At 36.7% G+C, this 21,867-nt stretch overlaps 1 protein-coding gene across 1 annotated transcript; it reads left to right on the forward strand.

Annotated features, from left to right (window-relative positions):
- Positions 1–8,437: 8,437 nt before the first annotated feature.
- LOC100343032 (ubiquitin-like FUBI-ribosomal protein eS30 fusion protein) lies at positions 8,438–21,271 on the forward strand. The gene is made up of 2 exons (XM_070069515.1): positions 8,438–8,548; positions 20,836–21,271. The coding sequence occupies exons 1-2, from the start codon at positions 8,438–8,440 to the stop codon at positions 21,244–21,246; spliced, it is 522 nt and encodes a 173-aa protein (XP_069925616.1). The 3' UTR covers positions 21,247–21,271.
- The last annotated feature ends 596 nt before the right edge of the window (positions 21,272–21,867 follow it).

Genomic DNA, 21,867 nt, shown 5'->3' on the forward strand with positions numbered 1-21,867 from the left:
GAATGTTGGGGGTTAGCAATCCCTCATTTCTTAGGAGGAAATAGAAGGGTCCATGGTCTAAGTAACTTATTTAAGGTTGCTTACAGTGGGTCTTGAGAATTCACAAGTTTTAACTACAGTTAAATTTTTAAGCAATTTAACTACCATATCCTCCTTGTAGCTAATGACTTCTGATTTTATAACAATAGACAAGTAAATAGGTTACCTCTTTTAGGAATGGGGCAGTTGAGAACTGTTAAGTTGCAGCTTAAACAAGCTGTTTTACCAGCTGTGTTTCCTATTGAGAGACCAATTCAGCAAAATAAGAATCTCCTTCCAAGATAAGAACATTCCAATGTGATTAAACTTGGGGGAAAAAAAAAACACATTTCAGAGAAGTAACTGTTTTACATGAGTATATCTTCCAAAGGAACTATCAGTCCAGCCTGTTGCAGCTTAAGCAGTTCTAGCCTCCAGGGGAAATATAAATCATTGATGAAGGAAATAGAGTAAACAAGGCTACAATGAATTAAGTAGCTATTTGGGAGCTGTCCTGGTTTGTTATCTGTACTCTAGCACAATAAAAGGACACAGAAAAGAATCAAAGTGGAAACAAGCCATAGTGTTACTTACTAAAGGATCATACAAGCTAATTCCAGACAGATTTAAAGAAGCTCTGAGAGCAAAGGTCTCTAGGAAAAGTCCTCACTATAGGAAAGAGGTATGTGACAAGGCGGAGTGGACTACTGGTCAACACGCACACTGTTGATCAACACAGGTTAGGTCAAGACAAGGGACTTGCCAACTAAGCCACAAGAAATCTTGAGGTGTGAAAAACAGACACACTGGGCCTGGGCTGTGGCATTGCAGATAAAGCTGCTGCCTGCAGGGCCAGCATCCCATATGGGTGCCAGTTCGAGTCCTGGCTGATCCAGTTCCCATCCAGCTCTCTGCTATGGCCTGGGAAAGAAATAGAAGGCGGCCCAAAGTCCTTGGGCCCCTGCACCCATATGGGACACCTCGAAGAAGCTCCTGGCTCCTGGCTTCGGACTGGCTCAGCTCTGGCTGTTGCAGCATTTGGGGCGTGAACCAGTGGATGGAAGACCTCTCTGCCTCTGTAACTTTGCCTCTCAGGTAAAGTAATTTTTTTAAAAGGAAAATAGAGTGATAAGATCCTTCAAAGGCTTTAAAATTTGTTATCTCAAGTGTCTGAAACAAAATTCTAATTGTACAAGAAACCACAAAATGACATATTAACAAGCTTTTTTAAAAACGGCTTTCCTAAGTCTTCCTAGCTATTAAAGGGATCAGATAATAAATTGCTATCAATGAGGGGGACATATTTTCTGTGTATTATATACTCCTACATTTATATTTTATTGGAAGTATATAAGGATGATTCAAACAGCTTACAAAAATTGAAGTAGAAGGTATTGATACTTTTTGAAGGCTCTTCATGTATTTACCACCATTATGTTTTCTGTTGATTCAATATGATCACCAACCCTTTAATTTACTGGAATAAACTGCTATGAAAGTAATTTTTAAATGAGTATTACTTCAATGTATGAACGTGCTTAAAATATGTAATTATTTCTCCTTTACTAGGCATTTCAGTTTCTCTATGGAAAAAACTATTTTGCATTCAATTTTATGCACAATTATTTTGAAACCCGATATTTTTCTAAAATCGTTAAGTTTTTTGGCCTAGTGTAACCAAACTGCCAATTAAAACACCTGCCTCCCATGTTGGAGGACCTGGGTTGGAATTCCCATTTTGGTTCCCCATTCCAGTTCCCTTCTAAACCAGACCCTGGGAGGAGCAGGTAATGGCTCAAGTAATTAGGCTCCTGTCACTCACGCAGAAGACCCGCAGTACAGGAAAAGAGACAGGCTCCACTAGTCCTGTCTTCCTCCCTGATGTAGCTCCTAGGTACAATGGGCTGTGACTAGCCCCTGGAGTTTAAGGAGACAGGATGTTGAGAGAGGAGCTGAGACCCCCACAGAGAAAGGGATGAGGATGAGCCAGAACAAAAGCAGGGAGAGCAGAGTAAACACTTAGGTACAGGAAGAGAGCCCAAGTCAGAGGGTGAATGTCAAGTTCCCAGGGAAAACTATTGGAAAAGTTCCATATGGTTTCCTTGTCAAACTCAAGACAGACATGGCCTGGCTGTCTTGTATTAGTTTTCATGTCAAGAATGTGGTAGGTCAAGAATATTCCTGCATGTGGATAAAATGACTTGAAAACTTCCTAGGAGATCTCACATATTCTGATGCCTCGTTTTTTCTGCTGTCTACCCAAAAAGAATGACATCCCTGGCTTTCTGCTTTGATTCCAATTGCTGTTGTTACCCCCAACCTTCTCTAATTCTAGGTACGTTGGGATTTCCAGAAAGAGAGGATGAGTACAAGCTGGACAAGTAACCACTAAAATCTACTTTGCACAGAACTCGGCACTGGGTCAACAAATATGCAATGAGATCATGAGAGATATCAATGCAAGATGGATACAGTGTTCCATAGGAAAAGTAAAGGTGAAAACTGATTCTTTGATATTTTCTCCTGAGTTTTTTGTGTTTGCAATTGGGTTCCTTACTCACTTTAGGTATCTACTAGTGTCTCAGGGTTCTACTGTTTTTAAAATATATTTTTATTTGAAAGTCAGAATGAAATAGAGAATATTCTATCTGCTGGTTAACTTCCCAGATGCCCACAACAGCCTGGAGTGGGACAGGCCGAAGCCAGGTGTGTCTTATCTGTCTCCCATGTTAATGGCAGTGGCCCAAACCCTTGGGCCATCTTATGCTGCTTTTCTCAGGCTATTAGCAGGGAGCTGGATTGGACACAAACTGGTACCCATATGGGATGGTGGTGGCTTTACCTGCTATACCATAATGCTGGCCCCAGGCTGCTACTTTTAACAGACATTCAGATCTGAGAATTTCACCTTAACATCAGCTCCACACATGCCTGCTGACACTAAGAGCATAAACATTCTATACTCCAAGTATCTGCAAAAGGGTCATCATCAACCAAGTATGCCATCTAAGATTCCCTATTGCAAAAGGTATGCAATATTCAATCTCCCCCAGTTACAGAATTTAATGATTAGAATTTCTCATGACACAATTGGATTGCCAGAAAAGAACTCACCCTGGTTCACATGCCTTTGTAGTCTTTAACATTTTCAGCATCCAGTTGCAACATCTCTTCCCAGACCATAGGATGAATAAATTTGAATTGTGTTTCCAATAAAAAGAATGAAAAATTCAATTGTCTTGGAAAAGAATAAAAATTCAGTTTTGTGAGTTTCTTATTTGAAAGATATCAAACACAGCACAGCAGATTTGCAAGCCTGGATTTTTATATATTAATTTTTGGTAATAGGGGCTGGCGCCTTGGCGCAGTAGGTTAATCCTCCACCTGTGGCGCCAGCATCCCATATGGGTGCCATTTCTAGTCCCAGCTGTCTCCTCTTCCAATCCAGCTCTCTGTTATGGCCTGGAATAGCAGTAGAAGATGGCCCAAGTGCTTGGGCCCCTGCACCTGCATGGGAGACCAGGAAGATGCACCTGGCTCCTGGTTTTGGATTGGCACAGCTCCAGTCATTGTGGCCATTTGGGGAGTGAACTAATGAAGACCTTTCTGTTTCTCCCTCTCACTGTCTGTAACTCTACCTCTTAAATAATACATCTTTAAAATAAATAAAATCTTAAATAAATCTTTAAAAAACATTGGTAATATACAGCAAGCTTTGATGTTATTGGATATTCAAGTGATTTTAATTTTTTTATAACAGTGGAAATTATGAGTCAGATTAGGTGTTTCCCTTATCTTGAACAGTGGGCAAATCATCTAAGTCATAGCCAAAGTGAGATAAAAATGAATGCGAGGAAATTAACCTAGCTAAGATTAAAGTCTAATTAAAAAAAAAAAAAAAAAACTTGCTAGGGCTGGAACTGTGGTGTAGCCGGTAAAGCTGCTGCCTGCAATGCCAGCTTGAGGCCCAGCTGCTCCTTCTGATCCTGAGAAAGCAGTACAGGCAATAGGAGATGGCCCAAGTGTTTGGGCCCTTGCACTCACTTGGGAGATCCAGAAGAAGTTGTTGGCTCCTGGATTCCTATCAGCCTAGCTCCTCTGACTGTTTAGGACTTTTGGGGAATGAACGAGCGGATGGAAGACCTTTATCTCTGTCTCTCCCTCTGTAACTCTCCCTCTCAAATAAATAAGGTCTTTAAAAAATTTTGCAGTATATGGGTTTAATGGTCATCTTTCCATAGGATTATTTTTCATAGCCCTTGCCTATATTACTACTTAAGTAGGCTCTTCATTTTTAATTTGATGATCCTTTTTGGTGTTGCATTAAGCCCTTGACTGTAATGTTAATAAAAAATATATCAAAAACAAAAAAAAAAAAGGAAGAAAAGGTAAGAAAATAAAGGAAGAAAGCAAAGATGAGAGAGAGAAAGAGGGAAAGAAGGAAGAAGGGAGGGAGAGGAAGAAGGATCATTCTTTGAATTGTATCTGAGAATGACATGGAATCTGGTCTTTGTATTCATATTGCATTAATATAAAAATAAAGTATCAGAAAAAATACAAAAATAATTCAAATTCTAAGTGAATTCATGTTAATATACTCTTGTCAAAGTAGTAATAAAAATTGACCTTACATTAAAAAATGTTACACATATATGTTGCCTTATTGTAAAATGGCTTACAGAGACATATTAAATAGCACAAGTTTAAAATGTTTATTCTAGGGACATTTCCAGTGAGACTATAAATATGTATGTGATCCACCTTCATCACCTTACAGTTATTTAACAGTAAGGAGATTAATTTATCAGTGGCAACAAAATTAGTGTTGAGAATCTCCTGTTCATAAGGGAAAATGACTACCCAAAGCTTGTAATAAAATGCTCATGCACGTGTGAGGTATGGTTTGTCCAACAACCTGTGTGTCACATACAGAAAATAAACAAGAAGTGAGAGACACCATGGTATTCATGAGCTGACACTCCTTCCTCAACAAGTACCATTCTCAACCATCACAATTCGATTTTTTAATCAATTATGAGGGACTACCATAATCAAAAATGCAGTATTAGTAACATGTAACAGAGAATCTATTTTAATGTTGTCATATAAAGTCCAATATTATTAAAGTTTTCTCTCTCAAGCATCTCAACCTAAGAAAATTAACTTAAATTTTTTATCACAGCTTAACATCAGTAGAAGAGACATTTATCAACAAAAAGGGTAAGAATCAGACTAAATCTCATAATTCTTAAACACAAAACAGGACTACTGATTCAATAAGGAATGGAAAAAAGCGCAGTATCGAGGTATCAAACTATCTTAAAGATAGAAATATGTTTAACAAGTAAAGATATATTTTATAGCAAAGAATTTGACATGTATAATCAAACTGAATTTTATACTTATGCACTGTAAAATATACAAATATGAATAATAGTATATAAAACTACTCATAAATTATCAAAATATATTGAACTTTCATATATGGTTATATATTTACCACTCAATTTACTTTTCATTCTTTAGTAAAATCCTACAAATTGTACCTCAGACTATTATTTTTCCATTCCTGAAGAAATCCGTATTCTTTAGTGTTACTCAAGTGGCAATCAGTTGTTTCAGTTTACAAATGGTTTTAACTTACATTTTCTTCCTCTTCCTGTATCACAGACTTCCAAGTCATAATATTCCTTTCCCTGCATATTAAGGACATCATTACATTTCCCTTTAGTGTAATTATTCTAGTCAGAAGTCAGCTGAAAATCCGTTTTCACTGAAAGCAGTAACTCTTGCACCCATGTAATACTGAAAATATTCTGATGTTGGATTTCAGTCTTACTAATGTACCAATTGTATATGTGTGTAGTAGCATAATAGCAGCGCAAACGGTGGTATGTGGTAGCCGGATTTCCACTCCAGAACTGAAGTATGTTTCAGTAATTTTCTGAGAGTGTTGGCAACCAGTGATACTCATTGAGCTTATCTTTAGGACCCTCGATGATGATCCCCACTGCTCGAGAGGTACTCACGTTCAGTGCCTAAGTAACACAGACACGAGGATTTTTCTCCTTTCCTCCAAATATGACCAACTCAAAAGTTACAATCCCAGGAGATTGGTTGATGCCTTTAAAACTCTGCTTCAGTTTAACTTCTTCCTGTCACTAGTCCTGATAGCTCTACTCTCCCTCAGCTGGCCATCTCAAGAACATTTCCCAGCGGACTTCAGTATGTATCCACCTCAAATTCTGTTCCTAGGGAAAACTGAAGCGGAGCAGAATGTGCCTTTTGTTTTTATACAGCTCGAGGACTGCAATGACCCTTGATTCTACACTACAGTATTTGATAACTTTGAAAGTGTGTATACTACTATAGCCTTAACTTCTTTCCATTCTAGTCCTTTTCTGCTATTCAGGCAGTAACACAAATACATACAAGAATGAATTTTATGGTTCCCAAATACATATGGTGTGCATATGTATAAAACATTTTTCTCAGATAAAGACAGATGGAGAAATGAAGGGCATATTTTATTAGGATTGTACCTATGAACTACATTGACTGTGTTGTCTTTGTATATTTTTCATGTTACTGTAATAAAGTATCAAGCGATACCATAAAATAATTTTTATCCTTTTTCAGTCTGGATAATTTCTACTCACTTTTCTCCCAGTTCATTAATATTATATAGTGTGTTCAAATGTAAAACCATCCATAGGACAGAAGTTTACCAATGAATAGTTACCAAGCTTTACTCTGGACATTTATCACAAAACTATTTTTAGACAACAAGGAAAGACCTATAATGTCTAGAGAGGACAATGTGGGAAATAATTCTTTCAAATAAACTGTCATTATTTATAAAATTCAATAAAATGCCATTCTCAAAATCAGATATTCAAATATAACACAAATAGAACTTAAACATACAAAAATCTCATTTGCTTGCATTCTAAAAATGCAAAAATAATCTGCAGTTGTGCAAGTAAGGAAATTAATTTTGAAGCAGTTGCAGAGTTAGAATTGGGGGAGGTATAAGAGTAGCAGAATTCTTTGGAAATTGATATGGGTGTTGATTAAATAGTCTTTGTAATCACTCAATGAACTGCACATGGTGGTGCATTTTTCTGTGTCTATTTTAGTAGTATACACGTTAAACACTAAAATAGAGACAAAAAATGACAAAACATCATGTAACTGGCATAAAATAGCCTGCCCATAAATCAAAGATTTCTTAATGACTATTGAAAGATTTAAAGAACTATGTTAAAATTTGATTTTAAGAACAATTTGACAAGTTTTACTGCAATAATTTGATTTCCCCTATCACTCCATATATTAAATTGATTTCATGACAGATTGAAGGTGTAAATATAGTGAAAAACATTTGAAGGCTTAACTTGTACAAACTCCCCCAAATTAAAACCCATCAGCAAAAAGATACTGAAAAAAAAATATATATATAAAACGTATAATTATATTATAATCTTCAGTAGAATGCTATACACAGTAGCAATAATAAAGTAGATAAAGGGGTTTAAAAGCAAGCTGATTTAATGGCTTGAAAACACAAGCCAAATATTTAAATAGGGCAACATCTCTAAATTTATAAAGAAAACTCTCATCATATGCTGGTGGGATAATTGGATACAAAAATCTGGAAACTTTTGCAGCACTAGTAAATATAAATACTTCTCAGTTCACTTATAAGGTTATATTCCATATAACTTCTATCAGTTGCTCATCTAGAATATATGTGAAGGAATATAGCAGCCTTGTTTATAACACAGCTAGAAACAATGCAAATATCCATTAATGGCTAAATGGAGAAATAAATTTGCATCTGTGTATATAATTGAGGACTACATAGCAGACCACATAAATTGAAGCTACATGTGATCAAATAGATGAATCCCAAAGTAACAGAGTAAAACCAACAATCACAAATACATGCAAAATTGTTATAGTAGTATACATTTAAAATATTAAAAACTAAAAATACTATTGAGTAATGCATCCACACATATAGTGATTATAAAGAATAGACAAATATTTAAAAACAATATTTACTGACAGAATTACATTGAGGGATCAAGTAAACAGTTTATCCTTAAGCTTCTAGGGGTATCAAACCTTCCATTTCTGCTGGAGTTCTTTAACACAATGCTGTTACATTGTTATGTATTCTATATTTCTATATTCTATATTTCATTTAAACAACATTTTAGAGCAAGATTAGGACATAAGAGATAAATACAAAACTTCAAAACACTTGAGATACTTTTGCTATGATGCCATACAGAGAGCAGCTACAGATGAAAGAAAATGTTTAAGCAGGATTTATTTTATTTGAGAGGCAGAAAAACAAAGAGAAACAAAAATGGAGTTTTTAATCTGTTGGTTCTCTTCCCAAATGTCTACAATGGCTGGGGCTGTCCCAGGTCAAAGCCAGGAGGTGGGAACTCAACGCAGCTATCCCACAAGGTTACAGACCAAGCATCCACTTGAACCACCACCTGCTGCTTCCCAGAAAGTATGGTAGCAGGAAGCTGGAATCCTGATATAGGAATTCCAAGTGGGTTTTAGAATCCTAGGCCAAAAGACTGTTGTATGTTATTTTCTATTTTTAAAAATATTTATTTATTTGAAAGGCAAAGTAGCAGAGGGAGAATGAGGGAGAGAATGAGACAGATTTTCTATCCCTTAGTTTACTTCCCAAATGGCTGCAGCAGTTATAGGTGGGCCAGGCCAGTTAGCAGCCAGAAACTGCATCTTGGTCTCGCACATAGAGCTAGGGCGTAAATATTTTAGACATCTTCCACTGCCTTTTCTGGCCCATTAGCAGGAAGCTATTCCAGAAGCAGGGCAGCGGAACTTGAACTGGTGCTCCAATCAGGATACCATCCACACAAAGGATTGCTTAACCCCTGTGCCACAATACCAGTCCCCCATTTTTTCTATTTTTAGTGTATCATTGCCATTTTTATTTGTAAACCAGATACATACTGCCTCTTCAGTGATTCATTCCCCAATACCAATGCCATGTGTTTGGCAGGCACACTAGCACAGGAGTCATCTACTGCCTCCCAGTAGGTGCGTTTTTGGGAAGATGTAATTGAAGCAGGATAGGGTCAACTGCTGCATCACACTCACCCCATTTCCTTTTTAACCAGCACGATTCTATCATGTTTGAAGGATGTTACACATGGTACAGTAGAAACAGACATAGGAGACAGATTGTAATTACTGAAGAGCGTAGCTGAGTGCTGATAGATTTCAGAGAAAATAAAAATTGATTTTAGAGAAAAGAAATTAAGAAAGTTGCCTCGGTTCTCTAGCTTTTAAGTTGCAAAGCTGGGATGTTAGCCCTCTCTTATCTGGATTCTACTTTAGGTATCTAGTTTCATTTCCTTAATCCCCTCTTTAGTTCTTATTTTTTGCTTTTAGAATAACAATAATAATTGCTGCTTCGCTCTCCTGTTACTTCATAACATCCAAGGTTTTAAGTGGCAGTTTCTTCTTCCATGAGACTAAGCTTTTGGATTCTTTTCCGTGTGACTCTGGACTACTGAGTAATATCAGATACACCTTTAGTGTCAGTAGCTGTAGTTCTTTCCTCACTCATAATTAGAGTGAATAATATACAGAGTGAATATGAATTGAACCTTTAGCCTCAGACCTGAGTCTGAATCTGACTCTTTCATTTCCTACTGGACCATAAGCACATTGCTAGCCCTCTCTTTATTCTTAACATGAAAGCACCAGCTCATCAAGTACTGTGGGGACTAGCCTACCTCAGAGCGGTGAAGATGAAACGCCATTGTTCAGCACATACTAAGTTCACAATAACTCACAATTTCTTTTTCATAAAGCTGGACACGTTCACTGACTTATGAGAACAGGATGATCTGGGGTATCTCACATTTACTTAGAATGAAGAACAAAGAATGTGCAGTAACTAGACCAAGCTGCCTATTATCTCTAGATACTAATTCTTCAGTCGAAAGAGGATATTTGCCTTCAAATTCAGAGTATTTAAGTCTAAAGACAAAGACTACATTTATATAATAGTTACTAAATCCAGAAGATTATTTATAAATTAATGATTTGAAAATGAATAATCATTTCATTGGTATTGAATGTTCCCCTTTTACATGTAAATTCAACAATAAAGCTTTTGGATTCAGCTAACTTTTTACCTTAAGATTTATTTATTTACTTGAAAGGTGGAGATATGGAGAGAGGAGACAGCAGAGAGAGACAGAGATCTTCCAACTGCTGGTTCACCCCCAACATGGCCACAATGGCCCGGGCAGAGCCAAATCAAAGCTAGGAACAAGAGCTTCTTCCAGGTCTCTCATGTGGGTGCAAGGGCCCAAGGACTGGGGCCATCTGCTGCTGCTTTCCTAGGCTCATTAGAACAGAGCTGGATTGGAAGTGGAACAGCTGGAACTCAAAGCGGTGCCCAGATGATGGCACTATAGAGACTTAGCCTTCTAGGCCACAGCACAGCCTGATAACTTTAAATTACAAACATCTTAAATAGAACTTCTCTTTGCCTTCTCGATTTGCATAGCTGAAATTAACATATTTTTAGTGAAAGCTACTGCTATGTTTTCTGAAAAATGAGTAGATAGAGGAAACAAATAATTTGAAAAGAATGAGTCTTCCTTCATGGATCCTTAAAAAGGCCTGTGGATATGATGAATTAAACACTAAATATCTCTGCCTTTGTTTCCTAAGAAGGTATCCGCTTTTTATGCATCTTTATTCGTTCCTCTGTACACTTCAAATGAGAAACTCTGCTAGGTACATATGTAAATAGATCCCAAAGATTATACAATGATTTATTTTGGCCAGTCATTGAAAGTAGATATTAATTTTGAAATAGAATGGGAAAAATTGTACAAAATAGACAAGATGTGGCTACAAATGTGAAAGGCTAAGCCTTGTGCTGAACTGGAAATGTTCAGCTTTGAAAAGCAAAGCAAATGAGTCCTATCTGTGTATGAAATCAGCTCACCTATATTCTTTAAAGCCTTCTGAAATATAAATAAGCCCATTCCTTCTTCTTAGTACTCCATGTGGCTGGGATAAAGACCAATTATGATAAGGGGTAAAAAGCAGCAATATAAATCATGAAGTACTTTATAAAGATAAAAGCATTGCTCTATGTGGATAGTCAGTTCTTTTATCTTCGAATTCATATCCATTTCCTAAGGGCAGGATTTAGAAGAAAGGAATGGTGACTTACTTTCAATATTCCTTGACTTCCCTCAGACTAGTTCAACTTGTCTCAAAATACATTTTCAGGATTCCAGCAAAGGTAGGAGTATCCCATAAACCAGTCAACATTGTGTCCTGTGCCACTAGTTCAGATGAGTAGGTGTCTATTGCTGTGTGAACAGACTCAAAATAGGCAGCTGACTCAATTCCAAAAGAGTTCTAATAAAGATGTGGGCTCATAAAGTCTACTTGTGTTTTCCCATGTTGATTTCTAGCATGGTAAAAACTCTAGGTAATAATTTATCCCAATACTTTTAGAACTGATGCTCTTGGGATGCATATTTGGAATTGGAGTATTTGTCATGTTTCCAATCCATACTGTTCTATGCACTCTCATAGAACATGACTTGGTAAGGCTAAAATCTCTTTACCTAAGGTGCTTTTTCTAAGAGCTTACTCTGAGTTCTACTAGTAAACTTCTGATGGGAAAGCCCTCTGTGTACCAAAGCACTGGAGAGGAGGATTGAAAATATAGAGAAATCTTTTCTCCAATCATCTGGTGATAAATCATAGCATCTGAAATGCTTTATGATTTTGTTATGGAAATAATGATCTTATTCTAAATGGATTACAGTGCACCAGACACTGTTCTGTTTTTATTTCCTTACTTTGCACATACATAAATGTCCCATTACAATAGATGAAACTTACTTAATGTTGACATGAATATGCTTTTAATGAAAATTTGATATATTTTGTCTGTTCTTAAAGTAATTTTTCTTCTTTTAGTCTGTTGGAGGGAAAATAAAAAAAAAACTATTATGTTAGGCAGAAATTCGAGTCTTTTTTCCTACGAGATTTTTTCTTTATATTTTCCCCTGACATTTTAGACATTCTAACAACCCAGGGACTGCTATAGATTTGAGAGAAGTGAAGTTGTACTGAAAGTCAGAAATGGATTTCTGTCAGTCACCTAAATACTGCTTTCAAAAGAAAAGTAATTGTATTTAAAAACTGAAAAGGCCATCTTAATTACCAGCTAGTTCAATGGTGCTTTCATTTTTCTTAAAAAAAAACGCAGAGCAAAAACTATTGAGTCTTGACTAGGTTAAACCTAATGAATTGAAGGGAAGAAATTTCTCCAGATTTTGATTGGTGGCAAAAAGGGTAGAAGTTATAAGCCAATAAGTGAGATAGAACCCCTATAATGTAAAGGCAGGACCCAGCCTCTCATCTGTCTTTCTTAGTGCAAGGTATTCTTGCCTGTCCTTTATCAAAAGAAATTTCTGAATACAGAGTGACACAGCTGGCCCAACAAGGTTCTAATCACTAAAGAAGTCATTTGCTTCTCCAATAGGTAACACTATCAGCCAGTATTGTTGGAGGGGTTTGTTTAGGTGAATTCCAGGTTTAGGCAGGGGAAGTCCAGGATTCGGGAAAAGGTAACAACCGATAATATGTATTGCCCCAGACCAACTGGAGCCCACCTGGCCATCACAAGAATTTCATATAGAGCATGGCATCACCAACTAATCAGAGAAAGATCAAATGCACCACCTGTCAACTGGCAATTTGGACAGGAGCTGATCATGCACCACTTAGCTCCAATGTCAGTCCGTAAGAATGTTACCCCAAGCTCCTTAGGGGCTCAGGAATTAAGCAATAGTTACCAAGCTCCTTGCTTGGCACTTTGCAATTAATACCTGCTTTCTTCCAGCTCCCCTATGTCAGTAATTGTCTTTCCATACATTGGAAGGGCAGACTCAAGTATGGAGGTTCTATAGAAACACCAACTTTAGGGTGGTTTTTTTATGTAAAATATATATATTTAAATTGAGGTTTGAGCTAGTAGTAGAGACAAAATGCTATGAATCTTTGAAGACAGAAGAGGACAGGAGAGGATTATTAACTGACTTTGCAGGTCAGAAGAACTTAATTTGCTTTAACAGACTAGAGTAAGCACCTATAGAAGAAGGTAGCAACAAAAAGCATGGTTCTCCTAAAGAAGTTACAAAATCATGGGCTGATTGCACATGGTCCAGAGGAAGATGAGGCCAGCCTGGAAGCCAAAGCAACAATAAGTTTTTAAAGATTTTTATTTATGTATTTGACAGGTAGAGTTATAGACAGCATGAGAGAGACAGAAAGGTCTTCCCTCCATTAGTTCACTCCCCAAATGGCCAAACAGCTGGAGCTGTGCCGATCCGAAGCCAGGAGTCAGGTGCTTCCTCCTGGTCTCCCATGTGGGTGCAGTGGACCAAGTACCTGGGCCATCCTCCACTGCCTTCCTGGGCCACAGCAGAGAGCTGGACTGGAAGAGGAGCAACCGGGACTAAAACCGACATCCATATGGGATGCCGGCACCACAGGCGGAGGATTAACCTGGTGCACCACTGCGCCGACCCCACAACAAGATAAATTGAAACCTGTCCTCAAATTCTTAATAACCATGGGCATTCTTATGTGGCCATTTGTTTCACCTTCAACCTCATACCCATGTGGTTAAAATTCCATTTAGCTTGTGAGAAATTTTTTTCTTTGAAAATATTGTATTTGAGAGCCTCAGGATTTCTGGATACAGTGGTGGATAGAGGGACATGGAAAGCTAAAGTGACAAAAACAAACAAGGAAATAAACTAGACGCTAAAAACTAAATGCTAACTGATTTTTGTCACCTTCAACTGCCCTGAAGCAATTCTATACATTCCCCAAACTGGACACTGGAAGACGGCTTCTAAAGACCCTCAGTGTCTTGAAGACAAAGTATCTTAAAGTCTGAAATGCTAAAACGTGGAGCCCTTACTTCTAAAACACAGTTCCCAGGTGGGCGAGTATTTTGCTTCACTGGGTTAAGCAGCTGCTTGGGATGTCAGCATCCCATATCAGAATTTTTCCAGTTTGTGTCTTGGCTACTGGCTACTCTGCTCTGATCTTACTTCCTCGTAATGCACCTGAAAGTTCAATTACTTGAAGCTCAGTTACTTGAATGCCTGCTATCCAAGTAGGAAGCCATGTGGCTTCAGCTTGGCCTAGCCCCAGCTGTTAAGGACATTTGGGGAGTGAACCAGCAGATGGAAGATAGTTCTCTCTCCCTCTCTCACTCCCTCTGTGACTCTGCCATTTCAATAGATAGTTATATCTATAAAAGCAAACACGCAACTTATCATCCTATCAGCTTACATTCAAGTCCTTAGCACAGCACATGTTAACTTGAGCTCCCAGCCAGCTTTCTAGAGCCTTATTCTTAATTGTAAATAGATAGTGATCAAATATTTGACAGAGCTTACATGAAAAGGAAGGATATTTAATGAAATGAAGTTATACTAACAGTATTGTAAGGATATGAAAAACATACACATACGCACACACACATCACACATTTAATAGCTTTAGATACGAAAATAAATTATGCAAAAAGGACACAATTAAGATATAGCAGGATAAAAAATCATTTGAATTTTAAAAATATAACTGAATATCTGTTACTTTTGTAAAACACCTATATTTGAAGATATGGGAAGCCTTTTTTTCTGTTTGATTCAATTACTTTCCATTTGGAATTATATGCTTAGATTTACATTTATATTAAAATTGCCATTTTTATTAAACTTTTTTCATTCACAGTAGATTGAAGTTGTTTCTAAAATATGACTTTTGCTTTATTTTGCTGAGGTTAAAAAGATTAATCTGGACATAAATTATGAAAAAGAAATTTTGCATTTAATATACTTTTCAACTTTGTAGATCAACAGGTAACTGGTTAACTCAAAGTATCTGTTGTACAGTATTTCAAAATTATGGAAGAGAATGTTTTTGCCTATTAGTACATTAGGGGGGCTGATGGTGGATCCCATTCCCCAGGGGAAACAAATTTCACTTTTCCAAAGCACTATAAATTGCCATAAAGGTGAAAACGTGGACTTCTATTGGACTTTTATTTTCCTCATTTTGAATTTTTTCAACTACCGTTGCTACATCAACTTGATGCAGTGTTGATAAATTACCAGTTATATTTGATGTTTATAATCTATTTGAAGATTAGGATTAAAATGGACTTTAAAATTTTAACATTGTGTTAATTTTTCTAAACAGAAACAACCATTTGCAATATGGTTTCTATGGTAAGTAAAATTATAACTTAATGTTAGCATTTTAGTTCATATTTATCTAGTGATGTAAAACTATACTAATGAATATTTGGTAAAATCCAATAGGCTTTTACCATAATTTTGTGTTGGACAATCAAATTACATCTGTAACTTGCATAATACTCATTGGTTAACAATGAAGTGACAAAAGCTGATGCAAACAAAACTAAACAGAAAAAAAAAAAGGATTTTTTATAGAAAATCAACATACTTATAGAAAGTAGAACAAAAAGGAATAGGAGAATCAGTCTTAGGAAGCCCATCTACCACAGATAAAAGGTATTTTAAGGAAATAAAAGGAGAAAAATGGCAGTAAAATTTTAAAGAAATATAAGAGTATATAATCACAATAAATTACATGTATTTCTGACCAATAAATTAAGTAGTCAACATATCAAATAAAAATCTTGTGAAACTGAAGAGTATCTGAATTAAAGTGAAAGATCCCAAAAGATCCACAGAGGTAATACAGATCATGCACGAAGAAATGAGAAAAAGCCACTTGACTTTTTTAATTAACCACCCAGGATTTGGAAATGAAATGGAATATCAAATTGAAATCTGAAGCAACGTTTCTGTCGCAAAAACTCAATATCCTAGCAACTGTAAGTCAATATTTAGTTTTTTGGAGAATGTTTTCCTAAGCACAAAAGCACACCACAAATTTCCCAAGACCAAGAGTAGAAAGATAAACAGAGGAGGAAGTCTCCAGAGATAGTGGAAATGATAGAGTATCTGGTACTGTGTTTTATCTAGGGAATAATGATTACTCTATCTGTATGGCGGAATCCTACAGACGACATTACCAGGATCACAACACAAAAATTATGGGTTTATATTTGTATAAATTCCAAGCACATAAATTAAGAATTGGACATAATGAGCTACTGATAGAGGACTGTAAGTTGTATGGAGGTGTGGGACAGCTCACTTTCCAACAACTATGGAAGTCAGTAAATCTCAAGTTTATTAATCAAAGTATCAATCATATGCATTTGTAATTATTTAGAAATTTGAAGTCAAAGCTTTGTCATAGGTTAAATAACTGAACCTGGAGGTTTCATAAAAGCCAGGACAGGGATCTAGAAAAAGTCAAAATAGATCATGTTTTGAAATACACCTCAGTACTATCTAGGTTTAAATGTGTAAATGTAGAACTCTGATAAAAGCAAAATAAAAAATATAAAGTCCTGATTAATGTTTACTTTCAAACAAATACATGGATAGGTTTCTGGCTGATAGACTATTTTCTAGTCTGCTAGTGCTGTTCACAATCATCAGTACAAATGAAGTAAAGACTACATTCTTAGTTAAAACATATGGCATATTTAGTATATATAGTACACTCCACTGGAATTGCAACTCCAGGGCACTACAAGATTTTTAAGGACCTACCTAATCTGAGGAATATGAAATGCTCCCATATGATTATGTAGACACGAGACTTGGTTGTCGTTATTAAAACCATGAGCACTCTATTTTTTGTTCCTTGGGACAGAGATTACAGTCAGGGCTTGATGGTCAGTGGGGGTTAATTGTGCTTCCAGTGTCTGGAGAAATGAAATTAACTAGTCATGTACCTCAAATTCTATGCATACAAGCCTACATCTCTAAAAACTAGAAAACTCACTATTTCCTACCAAGCTGGATCATTGAGAAAAAAGCTGTACACTTTTAATTTCAATTTCCCCTTGATCTCTAATGCAAAAAATACAATTTTAACCCCTCCAGTATTTTTATTCCAGAAAGCATAATGATGGCTATATGTTCCAGTAACTGAATTCTACTTAATTATACATTGCTACAGAAAGTAATTGAAAAGATGACCTCAATTTTGTCAGTTGCCTTTAAAAGAGATTTAGCAGACTTAAGAAATATTTATGTTCGTTGCTTAAAAGGCAGACAAAGAGAAAGAGATCTCCTATCAACTTGCTCACACCCTCAAGTACCTGCAATAGCCAGACCAGGAGTCAGAAACCCAACTCAGCTCTTTCTTGTGAGTGACAATGAGCCAAGTCCACGAGCCATCACCTACTGTCTCCCAGGGAGCACATTAGCAGCAGGATAGAATTGGAAGAGGAGCAGAGACTAGAAATTAGGCATTCTGATACGGGATACCGAAGTCCCAAACACCTTGTTATGCACTAGGCCAAATGCCTACCCTAGACTTTTTAAACAGTTTCTCAACAAGACTGTTTTCATTTCATCTCCACTGTGACAAGAAACTTGCTTTTCTCTTCCATGGCATCTATGTCATGATAATTAAATCAAAATTACATTTTGGTTTTCCTTACATGGATTTTGTTTTTATAATCATAGTGATCAAGTTTGACAAATCTAGGCTGCTGAACAGATTTAGATTCCACAAAAAACCTATAACCTGATTAAGGATTGATCATTTTCAGGTCAATCCAGTTCAAAAACTAGCTTGTCTGGTCAAGATAGACTTCTCTTCCTCCAAATTTAAATATGGTAATCAAATAAGAGTCAAATTCATAGTAAAAATGGATGTTTATAGATCATCTCCATGGGAATGTGCTTGTGAGATAAACCATCTTCTTTCATGTCAGGACACTTGAACACTCTGTTACCTAACACTTCGTTCACCTGTTTTAATGTTTTATCATTATGAAATTTAAAAAAAAAATCTCTAGGAGTGGGGATGATATTTTTACAGTCAAATGAAGACTTCTTTGCTCATCAACCATCACAAATATCTTTGGAACGTTTTCTAGTTGAAAATCAATGAGTAAATTTTGTCTTGTCCTTGGTAACCCAAAAGACAACACAGAATCAAAGCTTTTTTCATAAAATGCCGTTGATTTCCTCTATTATAAGCTGAAGACCATTGTTCCTTACATAGTTAGTTTCTTACTTCTCGTATCTTCCCTCATTCCTTTGGTCCTCTAACTGATACACAATTCCTGAAACATTCCTCCTTCTCTTTCCTCTGTACCCTTTTACATATCTTTGGTTCATCTAAATTCTGCTGTCTTGCTTTCCCTCCATCAATCACATTCAACTTAATACTAGTTCTTAATCTTTAAACTAATCTTTATCTTAGTACTATTTAAAAACAAAACTTCCATTCCCTATACCTGCACATGCACACAAACATCATTTCCCAGTTAAATGACCCTTCTGTCTTCTAGAATGGCTATACTAAGTCAAACTCATAGGTGTTATTTATTTGTCCCTCGTACATGGCTGTGGATACCCTTGTGGCACACATGGTAAGCAATGTTCTTTCTCATAGCCTTACATTCTAGACTAGCTCTTTGTACATAAAGTACAGTATGGGGCCTGAAATTCCATAGGTAAAATGTAATCCACTCATGGAAGCTTTTGATTCTTGTTAAAATGCAAATAGCATTGTGAGCATAATAGTATTTTAGTATTTTTCAATTATAATTATAAGCACAAAAAAAACAGGATTGGGATGTGGACAAAGAAAGTAAATGACAGTATTTATAAGAAAAAATAGCATACACCACGGAGGAGATGCCCAAATTTTCCCTAATTTGCAGGATCTTCTCTTTCTGCAAGTTCTATCAGTTAGTGGATAAATAGAAGCAAAGGTGGATTCTACACAGATAGTGACAGATCCCTCTCATTTACCTTTATCATCATAATCCCTGTCTCCGTCGAACAAGTCATATAGAATTCCCTATGAGGGCCAAACGTCAATAGATTCATCCAAAATTGTTTGGCACAGGAAACTTAACTCATTTTTATACTATATGAATTCAGTGAGAGTTCATTTCACACTATTCCCAAGGAAAACTTCTGGATAACGACTAACCAATGGATTTACAAACTATCAAATTCCTAATGAAGATGAGGCTTTGTGTTTATAATATTCTTTTCCTTCTCAAAATTTCCATCTGAACACTTTGATAACTGATAGATTCAATATCACTGTGTTAGAGATATTTCTACCTAGATTGATCTCATAATCTTGCTCGACTAAAAAGACCCATAAGATTATCTATCCCAAATCACAGTAACTCTTTTCTATTAAATACCACTTGGATACATACACACACAGACAGTTGACCCCATCTGCATGTTCCAGTTCTACACATTCAACCTTCCACAGATTGAAAACGTTTAAGAAAGTTTCCAAAAATTTCCAAAACGAGAAACTGGAACTTACCACATGACAAGCACTTTATAATGAACCCATTAAATGAATGGATGTATAGGCACCCCCTGCTGGAGCCTCTCGCCATCTCTGATCTGCAGCCTTTTACAATTCTCCTTGAACACTGTTTTCCTCACTTCTCATTCAGGTACCATGTAATTATGCCTGTGATATTTGTCCTCTGAATGTGTACAGAGTTTCCCTTTTTGTCATTGTACCCTAAATAATACATTATAACAACTATGTGCATGCATTTACATTGCAGTGAATATTGTAACTAATCTAGAGTTAAGTATATAGGAAGACATGCATGGTTTCTATGCAAATACCCTACCATTTTATATAAGGGACTTGAACATCTGTGGACTTTAGTATCCTGGAACCGATCCCATACCAAAGGAAAATAAAAAAAATAAAAGCTTTAGAATGGAATCAGCATTATATTCTTAAAATTTTATGTATATAGTGAATCTGTTCTTTGTATTATTTCATATTAACATCATAAATATAGTAAAAAAGGAAACTTAACATTGTTATACTTAAAAATGCTGTAATTTTACCTTTTTAAGAATTAAATGATTATTTTGGGTAGTGTTTTCATATAGTTTCAATTTATTTGTGGAACAAGGGGAGGATTAATAACATTAGTCTAAGTACCTAAGCTAGGGACTCTAGGTAAAAAAAAGTTATTTTACAGAAAAAAGTTAGTTCATTGTATAGGATTTAGAGTATCACGGTAGTTAATATGACATCATGCTATGTATAGGCCAAAGCTTGGGTTTATCCTGATAGCTGGGTACACTAAACTATGTTCTTTGGAAAACAGCCATTTATCTTTTAATGTAATCAGTAAGTTAGACATTTTGGAAATGAGAATGAGGCAAGAAGCACAGAGGGCTACGTTGCCTTTGTGTGTGTGTTTACCTGATTTTACTGACACATGCAAATCTGGTTGCCTGGAAAAATTTGTGGATAGGTTATTCCAGCTGTCAGGATGAAGACCAGTCTGTTGTTACAGCCAGACTAATATAAACTCAGCACAAACTCAATACAATACAAACTCAAACTAATACCAACTCAATATAAAGATCTTTGTTATTTATGTGTTAATTTTTTTTGTGGGATTAAGCAGTTTTTTCCAAGATTTTGCAAAGGCTTCATGTGACCCTACGGAAATTTTTCAAATGCCTATACATCTCAATCATCTAAACATATTTTCAGGCAGTGAGGTAGCACGCCACAGGCTAGGAGTGCATGTGCGCCCTCGCTTCTTCCTCTTTCTGAACTCCATCTTTGTGCTAGCGGCAAGTAGGGGCCTCAGTTCAGCAGTTTTTCGTTTGCGCACAAGAGTGCCACACCCTCGAGGTGACCGGCTGGGAGAAGGTCGCCCAGATCAAGGCTCATGTAGCCTCGCTGGAGGGCATCGCCCCCGGGGACCAAGTGGTGCTCCTAGCGGGGACGCCCCTGGAGGATGAGGCCACCCTGGGCCAGTGCGTGGAGGCACTGAGCACCCTGGAAGTGGCCGGGCGCATGCTCGGAGGTAAAGTCCACGGCTCCCCGGCCCGCGCCAGCAAAGTGAGAGGTCAGACTCCCAAGGTGGCCAAGCAGGAGAAGACGACGGGCCGCGCCAAGCGGCGCATGCAGTACAACCGGCGCTTCGTCAACGTGGTGCCCACCTTTGGCAAGACGAAGGGCCCCAACGCCAACTCCTAAGTCTTCTGTCATCCCGGCTCCCTAATAAAGCCGCCAACTGGCTGTCAAAAAAAAAATAAATAAATAAAAAAGATATTTTCAATTTCTAAACTCATTACAGTCCTGCCGAGTCAAGAATTATATTACAGAGCCAGGTTTCTGTATTTCTCAATTCCCTAGAAGATTCCAAGACATCCAGGCTAACTCTGATTTTTATACCAACGGTGGGGGACAATTTATTTTGTAAGTGAATCTGATATCTTTCAATTCAAATGCTTCATAATTAGAGATCCTGACACAGGGAGAAGTCTAGGTAGTTTGTTCAGAAGCATATACTCTGTGTAATGTTGGTGTATGCTTGGTAAGAAATAGTTTTAAAGGATTGGAAATTTCAAAGTCTCAGACTGTTATGCATAATCTTAAAAAATTAGAACCTAGGATAACAATGTTCAAAGAATAGCAATCTGAAGATGCATTAAATGAATACATATATTATTTATTGGACTATTTTATTTATTTGTTATGTGTGTGTCTCAGGTATACAATATAACTTTGAATCATTGTTTATATGCATGTCTCATTCCTTACTTTGTCTTACCCTCCTCATTGATCTCAGCAGATCATCATAATCAAAAATTGTGT

Source organism: Oryctolagus cuniculus, chromosome 2 (genome assembly GCF_964237555.1).
Source record: "Oryctolagus cuniculus chromosome 2, mOryCun1.1, whole genome shotgun sequence".
NCBI classification, from domain to species: domain Eukaryota; kingdom Metazoa; phylum Chordata; class Mammalia; order Lagomorpha; family Leporidae; genus Oryctolagus; species Oryctolagus cuniculus.

Bases quoted from the DNA above. Each gene is read 5' to 3' on its own strand.
- LOC100343032 (XM_070069515.1), top strand. From the start codon at position 8,438: ATGGCTGGGGCTGTCCCAGGTCAAAGCCAGGAGGTGGGAACTCAACGC. The intron at 8,549-20,835 runs GTATGGTAGCAG...TCTTTGTGCTAG, and splicing joins CACCTGCTGCTTCCCAGAAA to CGGCAAGTAGGGGCCTCAGT.